Below are 14,374 nucleotides of genomic sequence, written 5' to 3'. Positions count from 1 at the left end.
ACTCTTTAAAAGAGACACAGGAGGAGAAGCTGCTTTTCTCTGTTTCCAGATGCAGTTTTCTGCAGCAGTCCCTTTGAGACACGATGCAGCCAACACAGGACCAGCAACAAGCTGGTGGTGGTGCTATTGAAAGATGGTGGCAAGAACTGGGTGTGGAAGATGTTGCTGAGCTGCTTTAATGAACCCACCTTGGCCCTGCCCTGTCTCTGTCCTTCTTGTGATCCAAGATATTAAGTTTGTGCCCCCAGGGGCTGTTACTTACAACTGAAAGTATTTCAACTGGAACCATGGTCAGTTCTCAACTGTGTATGAATCATAGGCTCCATCTGACAGTTAACCTTGGGGGAAGTGAGACCTTCTCTGATGCTGGGTTTGCTCACACCTCCAGGCCCCACTCTTAACACACAGCCTGTTCAGGGCTCAGTCACAGTTCGGGGCCACCTCCACCTCTGGGTTTGAAGACTTGAAATTCAAACTCTTAACTTTGAAGAGGACAACACTCTGCTCAATCAGAGAGGCAGAGGAAAGGGGAGCTAAGCCTAGGTGGCCTGATTTATAGAGTAGCTAATGTAAGAATAAGGAATGGGACTGAGAAACTCAGTGAGTTCAGGTACTTCCTAGTTTAAAAGAATTCCCATAATCAAATGTTGTTATAATAACACTGTAACAATAGCCACTTATTCCCCTACTGTTTTATAGGCCAGGATCTGTGACAGGTGGTTCACACACATTATCTTATCTAATTACCACAATTAGGCAAAATAGGTTATTATTCCCATTCTATAATTATGAAAACCAGGCTCATTGAGGAAAGTAAAATCCCCAGAGTTACCCAGATAGACAGAGGCAGAACTAGGGGGTGAGTCAATGTCTCATTCCCAGATCTGCACTCTTTCTAAAAACATTTAAAATCCTATATAACTTGCATTGTTCTTTTCTCAAATATTGCATTATGCATACTGTTTCCCTCCATTCTTTTGAATAAGAATTGGCTAGATAAGATTATCTGCATAATGGAGAAAAAGGAGGTAGAGAGATTAAGTAGGAGGTATTATATTGCATCTTCCAAACTAATAGTCATCAAAAATCTATTTGACAGGCAACCCAAAGAAAAAATAGAAAGTCCCAAGAAAAATACATATGATGTTCAACTTCACCAGCATCAGAGAAATGCAAACTAAAAGAAGGCAATACTTTTTTTGCCCATCAGATTAACAAATAGTACAAAACTTGGTAATATTTGGTATTCGTAAGAGTTCCAGGAGGAAATGCCTTAACAAACTGTTGGTGGAAGAGTAAATTCATAAATGGAAAGCATTTTTGCAACACCTGTCAAAATTTTAAATTTATGTATCCTTTGACCTCCGTGATTCCACTCTGAAAATATTTGCGCAAACTTTAAAGGATACATACCCATATGGATGTTCATTGCAGCATACTCAGCAATAGCAAAATATTAGGAAAAAAGCCCAAATGACATCAACAGGAAAATGGTTAAGCAAATTATGGTATATGCTTAATAATGGAATATTATGTGGTCTTTGAATAATGAGGCAGATCAGTATTACAGAATGAAAGGAAGCCAAGTGACAAAAATAAATTGCAGAAATAATTGCATATGTGGTATGATCCACTTTTTAAAGTCCTGCATATGGATGCATACACAGAGAAAGAAGGGAACACATGTTCTTTTACAATCTGGCTGAAGTCTGAGGGGTTGCATGGTCTGGAAAGAGAGGGAAAAACAGAGTCAAACTCTTTGATAGGTAAAGGGGGTTAAGAGGTACAACTTCCAGTTATAAGTCATGGAAGTGAAAAGTATAGCATGGGGAGTATAATCAATAATATCGTAATAACGTTGTATGGTGACAGGTGCTGACCACACTAACAGTGAGCATTGAGTAATGTATAGAATTGTTGCATCAATATGTTGTACACTTGAAACTGATATAACATTGTGTGTTAATTATACTTTAACTTAAATAAAAGGGGGGTCAAGCTCTGTACTGAAGTCTGCAGAGTAAAACAACAGGAATCTGGGGATTGCTCCCTGGCATCTGGAGAGAGCAGAGCAGTGCTTCTCATTGTGGCTAGGCATTAAAATCACCTGGGGATGGCTTCCGGAGCCCAGACCGGCCCCTCCCTGGGCAGAATAAAACAGAACCTAGGCGGGGGGTGGGCCCCCGGCCCCAAGGTTACAAGGGTCTCAGGTGCTTCTAATGTGAGGCCACGGTGGAGAACTGTGAATCCCAAATCACGTCCAAGCCAGGAATGTCCTGGAGGAGGGAAGAAGCAGCACTGCCCCAGCGTCCCGGGGCCCACCGAGGGCCGGAGCAGGTGAGACACTCCCGTGGCAGAGAGCCGCATTATATTTCTAGGAACAGGCAGAGCTGACTATTGAATTAGGATTTGTGTCCTAACCTGTCTCCAAAGCATTCTAGTCTCTGGGAAGAAATGGCCACAGGAAACAATTTGTGCTCATGCTATTTTGGAGGGAATCAAAGATGGGGGTGGAGTAAAAGCCAAGTGCTTTTAGAGAACCATGCGGCAGTGGAGGAGCCTGCCTGAGGGGACATGCTGGTGAGGTGAGGGGGGAGGGGCTGGTGGGCTCCCCACAGGGCCCTCAGGAGAAGAGCAGCTGCAGACTTACCTGTGTGGTAAAGGAGGGAGTAGGCAAAGCAGGGGACCTGGAGACATCCCAGGGGCTGCCAGACCGTCTGGGCTTTTTGTGTTTGTTTGCTTTTAAATTATGACTTTCAGAATTTTTACTTAAAGAAATATGGGCACATGATTTAAAAATATCAGATAGTCCAGGAAAGATCAGGGGGTAAAGCAGCAGAAACCTTCTGTTGTACCCTTCTCCTCACTCCCACTTTTTCTGACAGCCCAGCCCAACCCCAGAGATGGTCATTCAAAATGAATTCTGTGCTTAGCCTTCTGGTGGTTACCTAAATGCTTATACAAACAGTTCTCTGTGAGCGGACCCCTGACTTAGGGAGAAATCAAAACAGGCATCCCATCTTCAAGACATTTGATAGACATCTGCCAGAAAATTGTCATAATAACGAAACAAATCTACTACAGTAACCACGAGGTGAACAGAGCCCTCTGGAGGGGCGCAGTGCAGTGTTGGCACAACTGAATGTGGCAGCCCTGTGTGTGACTGTGAACCTACTGACTAGCATGGTCAGTCCTAAGAGACTTCTTACAGTGGTTGGGAACTTAGCCTAGTCCTCACTTGCCTCACCTCACCCCTCAACATGGTTGTATCGTAGTTCTGGTGATCTAGGCAACTTCAAGGAGCAAACTTACACCTGTTCTTGTTCCAAAAGGTGCTGTCTCATCTGAGGATAGTGCAGTCCCTCTTCCCTCCTCCCCTTCTGCTTCCCAGTCTCCATCAGCATTGCCCGTCCTTTTATAGGGACAAAGATGAGAGCAGTAAAGTCCTGTTCTGTGACTCTGCTTGTCTCCCACAGTGCGTCTAGACGTTGATTCTAAAAATTGAAAACAGTCAACATTTAGATGATACTGTTGACCACGCATCCAAGGACCATGCCAGCACAGCAGGTCATAATGTCTAGTCCAGTATCACAGCCTCTGTGCCAAAGAATGTTACTGGGGTGAAGTTTGTGTTTTTCCCATTTTACTTGCTACCAATTTCATTTGTTTTGCACTCTCACAGTCCTTCCATCTTTCCTACCACTTCTCTCATTTCCTGGGGTCTTTGGAATCTTCCATCATCTTCCAACCTGGACTGGTTACACAGCTGAGACCCAACATCATGCCTTCCCAGTCTGGACACACTACCTTGCTGATGCCACATTCACTCTTTTTTGGTTTATTCCTTCTCTTTGCAGCAACTTCTTGAGTAACTCCTTCAGGGTGCATGGGGGAATATGTTGTCTGAACTCTTGTGTGTCTAAAACGTCTTTATTCAGCTTTCTTACTAGACTAAGAGTTTGGCTGGGTATAGAATTCTGGATTGAAAATAATTTTCCCTCAAAACTGTGAAAGTATTGCTCCATGGGCTCTGGCATCTAGTGGTGCAGATGGGAAGTCTGATGTCTGGCTGATTCTTTGGCAAGTGACTTTTGTTTTCATTTCACTTTGTATTTTTTTCTACATGGAAGTCTCCAGATACTTTCCTTTATCCTGGGTGTTCTGAAATATCACCATGGTGTTTAGGATTTGAAAAAAAATTAATCCTGCTCAGCTCTTAGTGGGCCTTTTCACTCTGGAAACTCATGTCCTTCAGCACTGAGACTTTCTCTTAATATTTTCCTCCCCTCAAATCTTTTGAGTTTCTTTATGACATTCTAATTAGTCAGCTGCTGAGCTTTCTGAGTTAATCTGTTATGCCTTATATTTTCTCTCTTATATTTTTAATACTTTCTGGCTTCTTGAGAAAGAAATTCCATTAAAGCAACACTCCTGGCTCTCTCCATTCCCTTACTGATTTCTCTCCAAGGGAGTAGTAACTTGTCCATTTGGTGGGTTTAGAGGAAGGACAGGGATTGTGTGCCTGAGTTGCTGCTAATTGGGTATCTGCCAGCCTGTGGAGAAGATGAGTTATGATCAGTTCCTGCCCTCCAGCAAGAGGATCCCTGCAGGGGCTCCAGCGGGCAGCCTGTGACAGGGTGAGTAAGTCTGTCCATTTCAGGGGTGGAGTGCTAGGAAGTATTTCTAAGCTTTAAAGCTCCATCCCCTAGTGCAGCTTTTTTTCAGTAGAGCAACAGACATTTTTATTCTATCAATCCACCTCCCTGATCCATTTTTCAATTGTTTCCAAATTCAAGTGGGAATGATGGGTATTCTTTATGGATTCCCTTAAACTCCATTTGTCTTTTGGGCTTCTTTTTTCTCTTTCTTGTTTTCTTTTTTTTTTTTTTTTTTGAGTTTGTTTTGTATTGTTTTGCTGGTTCATTTTGTTTTTTTAGATTCCACATAAGAATGAAATCTGTATGATATTTGTCTTTCTCAGTCTGACTTCACTTAGTATAATACCCTCAAGATCTATCTGTGTTGTCACAAATGGAGGATTACATTCTTTATGGCTGAGTAGTATTCCACTGTGTATATATACCACATACTATTTATCCATTCATCCATTGAATGGATGCTTCTAGATCGTGGCTTCTAGATTGTGTTTTCTTCATGAGGTCATTTTTCCTGCAATTTTTTATCTTTTTCTTTCATGCTGCTGAATTTAATCAAATATATGGTAGTCCTTGGACAGTCTTTTCATATTTAAGAATGACATCATAAAAAGGTATTTAGGAATTCTGGTTATATGGGTGGAGTTTGTGGGCCAGAGAGGTTGGCTTTCTGGTGAGTCTGTAGGACACTGGCTGTTATGCTGGAGACTAACTCTGCAAAGCCTGGGAGGTTAAGCCAGACTTCCAGGAGTTGCGCTCATGGGTGGAAGGAGGGGATGGGGTTTGTTATTCCACCTATGTGTTTTTCAGTTACTCCCCATTTTCAGTACCATGCTTCTCTCCTGTGCTCATTAGTATTCAAATTTTTCTCAGGGCATCTTGGCTCCCACTTTGGCTATTGCCCCATCTGCTTTTTCTTCCCCCCCTTCCCATCTGCTTTTACTCTCCTATACTGTGGCTTCTCCAACGTTCTTCATCAGTTACAACTTCTTCATTTGCTTCCCACTTTCCAGAAATTTCTTTGGATCTCTCATTTCTTTGATCATTCTCTTTTTTGTTGATTTAAGCCATTTTGATCCCATTGCTATAATTTTACTGAGGTTTCGGGAGAAAGATGTGAGATACTGTATGTCCTGTCCACAGCCTTGAGTCTGCACTGAAATATCTGGAAGGAGATGAGGACTGTGGGGTAGGGGGTGGGGGATTTCCCCATTTTCCATAGATATTTAACTGCTCCATTACTTTTGTTTGAGCAAGTATTGTTTCATAGCAGGAAGAAGGAACACTAGAAAGAATTGGTTACAATGACTTGCTATCTCTCTCCAGTGTGTGATGGTGAAAGCTTCTTCCAAAAACAGGATCATGACACAGGTCTTGTTTTCTCTTGTCTTGAATCTTTCCTAAGGACGACTGAAGGATCTCTTGTGCTTCCTTCTTCGATTCTTAATGGCTGCTGCTTAAAGGTTGCTGTCAAGATTCAGTCTTCTCTACCTCCTCTTGCACCTTCTCATGGTCCTCGTGGCTTTTCATGTCACCAAACTGGCCAGCAGGGTCTGCATCAACCCCTCTCCCCTCACCATTCACTTAATCCCATCTCATTTTTATTCTGTGGCATCCGGTGAAGAAATACTTGCTCATTTGACATGACTACTTAAAAAATAAAATAAAATTGACTCCTAAGGACAGCAGTACTCTTCCGGTGTTTAGCCTCATAAAAACCATTTTTTTAGTTTACCAGATAACTTTTCTCAAAAAATCTTCAATAGGCTCATAATTGCTTCAGTGCTAAAATCTTACTTAGCAGATTCTTTATGTGGCCCTTAAATGTGTAATTTTGAGCATTTGTCTAAGCCTTTGGTTTGCAGAGGCTATTTTCTTTTTTTTAATTTTTTTTACTGTTTGTTTATTTTTGAGACAGAGACAGAGACAGAGTGTGAGCGGAGGAAGAGCAAAAGAGAGAGACAGAATCCAAAGCAGGCTCCAGGCTCTGAGCTGTCAGCACAGAGCCCAACACAGGGCTCAAACTTGTGAACCATGAGATCATGACCTGAGCTGAAGCCAAAGTCAGACACTTAACTGACTGAGCCACCCAGGCGCCCCCGCAGAGGCTATTTTCTACTCTTAGAACTTAAGAAACTTCTAAATATTAGCACTCTGTACCAAACAGACAAAAGCCTATTTTTTTAAGCTATAGAAGAAGGTGATACATGCATTGAGTGAGCTAGAACAACTCTATTTTATATTTATTTGCCCAACTTACTGTCAGAGCATAATAATGAAGCAGAACATCCATTAGGGTCTTACCATATGTCAAACCATGCTAAGCACTTTATACTCACTGCTTACTTAATCTACACAAACACTTCACATTCACTGTCTTATTTAATCCACACAAGCATGTAAGGTATATACTATTTTTACCCCACTTACTTTACAGATGAAGATATTGAGATACCTCAAAGCTGAGGATCTTGCTTTGATCCTCAGGTCCACTGCCTGAGGTCCTACAGGCAGTGTGGCTGAGTTAGGATGTACCCAAACTGTGTCTGCCACCAAGTCCATGCCCCAAATCACTCTGCCGGTGTTTCTCATACTGGAGTTTGCCACTCCATCCCCTAGGGGTTCATGTTCTCTCGGTTCAGTGAGTTTTATAAAGGTTTTTACGTGTAGTGTTTGTATATCTAACTATAGTCTACAAAGAATTATTTTCCAGTTAGAAAGACAGACTTCTCCCAAGGAGAATGAAGTTTTGGTCTCTTAAGTCAGCTTTTCTGAAAATGGAGCCCAAGTAACCCCAGGGTGTCTCTGTGCAACTTCTTTACAAGGTATCTCTTCCTATCAAGGGCAATCAACCCTATACTGTGTGAAATATATGCCAACTTAACTATTGACCTTACCTTAGAAATTCAATTTAGAATTTATTTTAGCTCCTTTATGCTATGTTTTAACTAAATTACTTAGTTAAACTGGGGCATTCAAAGTGTTAGGACTTCACTTTTTAGTTGGGTGTATGCCACAAAGCAACTAGTATATTTCTGGTCTTATATCAGTTTTCCTGAGGGAAACACACATTAAAACATTTAATTTTCAGATGCTGGCTTAAAGCCAAGTACATTTATTAGCAATTAAGTCTTTTTGACAGGTCCACATCTCTAAGATGAGAGTTAGTGAAAATCAGACCAACTTATATCTTTCAAATATACCTGCTCTGGGACCAGGAAAACAAGGGATATTTATTAGCAACCTGTGCAGTTAATTTGCATATGCAATCATTTATTAACTGTCTTGAGCACTGTCATTCTTCAAAAACACTAACTGTGGGTGGGCTTAGCTAGGAAATATAAGGTGTGGAATTTATATTTGAGGAATTCAAGAACATTACCGTTGACTAACCATATATATAATAATTCTTATTGACTAATGAGGCCAGTCTAAAAAAATTTCTATGAATAATAGAACTTTACATGGAACTGTAGCAATTTTGTGAAGAGTTATTCTCTGCCTTAGGGCTTTAATTCTGGTTAGTTTTTGATTCACATGCTCTATAAAGATCTATAGTATCAAGCACATACTATTTTTAGGTCCAAGAAGGCAGGGCTGGGGTTGATGGAACTGATCTACCTTTTTTAAATGCATTTAATTCTACAAACTAAGACTAATTAGAAAACAAATATCTTTTAAGTGGGATTTGTGCCTCATAAGGATGTTCAACATTATTTAAAGGAGAGTTTAGATGAATACGAGGTTAAAACAATCTGGCTTTGTAATTCAGTTTGGTTTTATCATTTTCTACTGATATTGCTTACTTTTTGATAATGTGGTTTGTTTTTAATCATGTCTAGTTCTCTTGGTTCAGACCAATTATTAATTATTTATCTTAAGGGTCATCACAGAAGTGATATCTTGAAAGTCTTTATTAGGCCCAAGATTTACTTGCCTATAAGGCTGTGCTTATGTCTTGGAAAATATCCATTTCTTTTGACTTTCGACATGTTTCCTGTAGGCAGAACTTAGAAGTATCTGCTTTTGTGGCCCAAGCTCAGGGGAAAGGACCCAGGGCTCCACAGTACTGACCTTGAGAGGCACGGGTTTGGGCTGGGCATGGAACTAGAAACTCTGGATCCCTCTACCCTCCAAACTTCTCCCATGTAAAATATAGGATGCTGAGTTAAGTTTGAATTTCAGATGATCTCAGCTAGTAAGTAAATTCACTTTATTTGCTAATTGCAGCCACCCTTTTGGCCTTGTCTCTTCATATGCAAGATATGGAGAGTAAGGCCTTCTAGTCCTGCTTAAAACCTAGTGTATACATTTTATTTTATATGGAAATCCTCTTTGGGTAACCTGTCTAAAGTCCTGCTCAAGTATTACAGCCAATATTCTGATTCCAGAGCCCCAACTTCCATACTGCCTCAGTCAAGATGCCGTCAATAGCTAAGAACTCCTAATGGATAGTCAATAGTAATGTAAAGATTACATTAAAAATATAAATATCAACACAGTTGTCACATCCCAATTTTATTAGTATACATCAGGAAGCGTAGTATGTATATTTAAGGCTGAGGATAAATGTATATTTAAGGCTGAGGATAAACTCCGGGAAGTAAGAATTTCTTATAATTTTCCTAATGTGCTTTTTAAGGCATTAATTCAAACACATTCCAGAACATCTGAACTTTGAAATCTTTCACTCTTTCAAAGGGGACTCCAGACAAATTAAGAATGCATGAAAGTGGAACTTAAATATTTAATTTCTCCCCCATTGTCCTATGCCTTCCTGTTGCTTTCCCAAGACCTCCAAATCTCTCTGCATGGCGTTGGAGGCTGAGATCTGGCAGACTCAAATTTGCAGCCTCAGCCCCTATTAACTCTCAGTTATGAACTCCACCCTAGAGCTCTTGTCATTCCTCAACTTTGATGTTCTTTCTGCTCCAGTATCTTTCTTGGCCATATAGTTCCCTCATCCTGGAAAGCATTTTCCCTCTCTCAACCATGGGAAATCTTTATCTCCAGCTCAAACACCCAGTTCTTTTGTGACACAACTTTTCTCTCCTCTGGCTAACTGGCCCTTTGGCTGATTTTTCTATTATGCCCCCAGCCTGGAACTTGCCGAGCTTGCCCTGTGACTTTGTCTCACTTGTCCCCCTGACGAAAACTTCATTTCTTGCGGCCAGGAGCTTCTTTCTCTTATTCTTTTCCACATATGACTTAGTACTCAAAACTGCATCTTTCCCAGAGTTATTCCTTAATTATCTGTTGAACTACACTTAGTCCAATAGCACTTAGCTGCTCTCAGACCTGTAGTGCCATTAGTTGAAGTTTTCTGAATCCACCAAATAAGGCTAAGTTGCTTCAGGCATGCTGACAATGGCTAGCAGTTATGTTTTTGGCATTTAAAACCACTTTTCCCCTGTTGTTAAAAAAGTAATAGAAATTCATTTTGGAATACTTGTGACATAAAGACATATACAAAGGGAAGAATATCATCATTATGCCACCTTCAAGGGCAGCTGCTGCTCTTTTTAAAATACAGAAACACTGTTTTTCTCAGAAATGCTCAACAGAGACAACATGGGAAGGTACACAAGGACATAAGGGTGAACACAACTGGGTTTGTACCCTAAGGCCTGTGCTTATGATTGTGTGACTCTCATTAGTCACTGCATCAGCGAAGGCCCACCTTGTCCTCTGAAAAGTAGGAATAATGCTTGTTTATATTCCTACGGCGTTTTTGGAAGATCCAATTACAAAACGTTTGATAGTATTTTGTAAACTAGAAAATAGTACATGCCTGTTTATTAGCATGTTTGTACCAAGGAGGAGTCTATGGACTCATGGAGCAATCGGACTGAATCCTAAATAATGGCTCATATTGGATTTGTGTCTGGCTCTATTATTAATGTTACAGATGACCTTCACTTCACTAAAGACAAAGGAATGAACTTTTACTGCGCACCACTGCATGTAAGGTTCTGTGCTGTTTGCCTTATTCTGGTCTTCCGTGGCACCATGGAATACTCTTTGCATATGAGAAAAACTGAATTTCAGTCAGCAAAGCCAGCGGTATTGCAAGATTAAAGCGAAGGTGGATCTGATTTCAAATCCCATATTCTTTTTATTTTGCTGTAGTAAGAAAACTTTGGGGGAAAGTATTTTTATGGAATTCTTATCATGCAAATTTCCAGTGATTAAAGGGCAGGATTTGATTGGATACATGTATTATTCTGATACAGGTTCTCTTAGAAAAGTCAAAGAGGCTGCGATTGTTTCATCTAGTTGTGATCTAGTTGTGATTATTTATGACTATTTCTAAAGAGTAGACTGATGTAAAAGCCCTTTTCAAGCCTATGAAAGGGAACAAACGATGGATATTGACTAAGTAACTTTTTCTTGTAATTTGTGTATCAAAATATAATTTAGAAGTTTTCATGGCATGGCATCTTTAGACTTAGACTGTTGAGAGAAACTGGAACTTCTGTCTTGACAGAATGTTGGTTTTGAACAAGGTAGTTTTTTCGTTTTAGAATTTAACAATAATCTTAGAGGTGGAAAACTGGACTTGACCAGGGATGAATTTTCAAGTAAACGTGAAGGAAAAAACCATTGTTATAAATTCTGAAGCTGTGACTAAAATAAAATGATATCCCAGAATAGAGGATCTGAAATGATATTACAGTACAGAGACACATGAGGGTGCTCTAACCAGCTGCTATCATAAATGAATTCAGCTCTTCAAATACTAGGGGAAAATGAAGGCCTGTTGTGTATGGCAATGTTGAATTCACTTTGTAGTGTTGGCTAAACATAACCTTGGAATAGATGTTTTCTCTTTTAAATAAAATGTATGGGTTCCTCGACCCACATTTTAAAAGGTAGAAGATGTTCATATTGGACAATCTGGGAAACACTGAAAAGCTCACAAAAGGAACCGATGTTGCTATCTGGTCTGAGAGGCTGGGATTTTCTAGAACCAGACCAGTTGGAGGCTTAGCTCAGGAAGCCTGCCTTCAAACACAAGCCCAGCCTGTTCTCATTTTGATTCCACAGACCTTCTGCTGGTAGGAAGGGGGAGTAGAGACTGGGGGTCTAATGACCGCAAGAAGAGAATTAGAGACGCATGTTTATCTCAATACATTTACTCTCATTAAAGTTCATATTCACTGACATCATGCATCTCCTTGAAAAAGTCTGCCCACCCACCATTAATTAAAGCCACATTTTAAAAAGTCAGTGTGTGCACTTTTATTCCAATCAAAAGTAGCCTCCTAAGTTTTGCAGAGTAGGCAGGAGAATATCTGAGGCCTGACAGCTGTTCACCTCTACACAGTGAAGAATCATGTGATTTATATTAAAAGTCATGTTAAATCAGGGCTTACAATTTAATAGCTAAGATCTGTTGTCTTGGGGAGGTGAAACATTCAAAACCTAATGGCCTATTAAGCAAAATTAACATTTATTTTGATAAGTCAACATTCTTTTGGTTACAGTGTATGACCATACGCCTTTACCTTCGCAAACGGTTCGAGAGATCTAAGTATACACCCTGCTTGAACAATTAGCAGCACAGTCCTATCAAAGACACCACACTTTATAACTTATACATGTGGTATCAATGTCAAAACAGAGGTCAATGTAAAATTTTTTTAATCTAAACCACTGCACAAACAGTAATTACCAATAGTTGTAGGATTGCACAACCATAGTCTATATTCTTGGCAGTAGTCACTATAAGTTCATACATTCATGAAAATAAGGAATGTTGATATTTAAAGTTCAAGAAAGGTACTATTTGTAAACAGCTCAGGTCACACTCATTTCATTCCATGTGTTAAGCAAGACTTTCCTTCCAACTTCCTTTAAATGAGATTTGTTCTTTCCATGAGCCTAATAAAAGGGTTTTCATCCAAACAGATCTGCATTCTTTTCAATTCTTTTTTCTATTAAAGCCCTCCTGGGGACCTTTCAATTTTATGCTGATCTTTCTTTATATATTAACGTCAAGCACATTTTTATTTTGTGTTGATAAAAGACAAATTATGGTTATCTCTTCTCATCGGCAATTCAATTATTCTAGAATGGTTCTGACCAAATATTTGATTAATGTAGCCAGTTTGTGTTTCTTACACAAAGAAAGAGATAATGTGCATCATTCAGATTCTCTAGTTATTCTGGTCATGTCACCATGCAGAAAGAAACGGTACATCAATAGATTTGAACACTGGCTCCGAAATGGTTTAATCCTGGGCCAAAGTACCCCTGGGCTAGAAGCTGAAACCTGAGTTCTAATAGACTTTTCTACAGACTCTCCATATGACCTTGAGTGCCCAAGGGCCTCTTCATTCATCTGACAAATGGGGGTTAGGAGGTGAATAATGACTGGATACCCATAGTCCAGGAAGTTAGTCAGAACTAGAGGATAAGGAGTCAGAGCATCCCTTTGGGGTATGCCTTTCCCTGGTCTGCTTACTCATCCAGGCCCGGAAATGACAAGGTGGGGCTTTTATGAATGAGAGTTGGGTCTGTTTCTAAAAAGAACATCCCTGAATCTAGAAGTCAACAAGCCATGCCTGGTGAGTTACTTTCATGATGAGTTTGAGAGAAGATGCTCTGGGTCTTGATTCCCTCAGACACAAGCATTCAGTGCCCCATTGGTATGTGGGATGAAGCACTATCCTTACCCATAGATTATGTCTAGATGATAGAGTATCCAGAGGGGCCATAACACACTGGACTGTACACAATGTGAAATGCAATGGGTGGACTCCAGCTCAGCTGTGGGAAGGAAGGTGGAGCGCGGGTGGAGACATTTCAACCCAGTCCATGGTATTCTTTAGAATATACAGCTGGGTGGTGGGGCGTGGGGTGGGGGGCAGTGGGAAGTTGGGACTGTACGGCATTTTACCAACTCTAGGAAAGCTTAAGATAAGCTCAGCTTAAGTGATTTATAAGGCCATGCAGTCTATAAAATGAGCACCATTGCTGTCCATACCTTCCTGCCGGCTCTGTTGTTGTGAAGGTTCATCAGGGCTCTGGCATCCTTTCCTTTCCTTTCCTTGGCATCCACAAATGCTCGGGCAAATTTGATCCCATAGTCAATGTTATCACTGCAGCCACCCCAGTCGAAATTTCCCTTGCTGTCCTTGGCCGTTCCCTTCTTCTTTGGATCACAGGAACAGGATTTTAATTCTCCTTGGCTACAGGCCCTGGTGATGGCAAACACAACTCCCGCTGAGGAGACGGCGTAAACAAAGGCAGATTCCCGACTACCTGAAACAGAAATGCTTTTCTTAAACATGGTCTGGAATTGCTAGTTCTGAATAACTTTCACACTATGGCTGTTTACCACTCACTCTACCTCTGGCAAGAAGGTCCTGGTGTTCTTGAAGGATTCTCTTCTAGAGCCAGGGCTCACTTCTGAATATGAATTGCTTCCGTATAATAAAAGCTTTTGTCAGTGTAGGTATGGGTGTGACAACCACCTTGGAGTAAATTAAGCGTGTGAAAGAAAATGCAGCAAAAGCCTGCCCTGCCCACCCCTGGCTTTACCTTAGCTTCCTGTGCTAGAAGAGAGGAGCTCTCTCTAGGCTTTCATTTAACTTGTAATAGAGCCTGAGTTCTCCGATTTCTGTCATTCCACAAAACAGTTTGGTATTCAAGCTACTGTAGCTCTCCTTGAAAAAATCCTTCCAAATTTGCAGGCCTTAGTGAGGACACTCCTG

General features: G+C 40.6%; 1 protein-coding gene across 1 annotated transcript in view; it reads right to left on the bottom strand.

Moving 5' to 3' along the window:
- WNT2 (Wnt family member 2) overlaps positions 1-14,374 on the bottom strand; it is a 48,860-nt gene that overhangs the window by 26,109 nt on the left and 8,377 nt on the right. The window contains exon 3 of the mRNA XM_058724502.1: positions 13,645-13,922. Within this exon, the coding sequence (XP_058580485.1) occupies positions 13,645-13,922 (278 nt within the window). The remainder of the gene's footprint in view (positions 1-13,644; positions 13,923-14,374) is intronic.

Source organism: Neofelis nebulosa, chromosome 4, assembly GCF_028018385.1.
Source record: "Neofelis nebulosa isolate mNeoNeb1 chromosome 4, mNeoNeb1.pri, whole genome shotgun sequence".
NCBI classification, from domain to species: domain Eukaryota; kingdom Metazoa; phylum Chordata; class Mammalia; order Carnivora; family Felidae; genus Neofelis; species Neofelis nebulosa.
The sequence above is the reverse complement of the archived record's forward strand: the minus strand, read 5'-3'. Positions and strand labels throughout refer to the sequence as shown.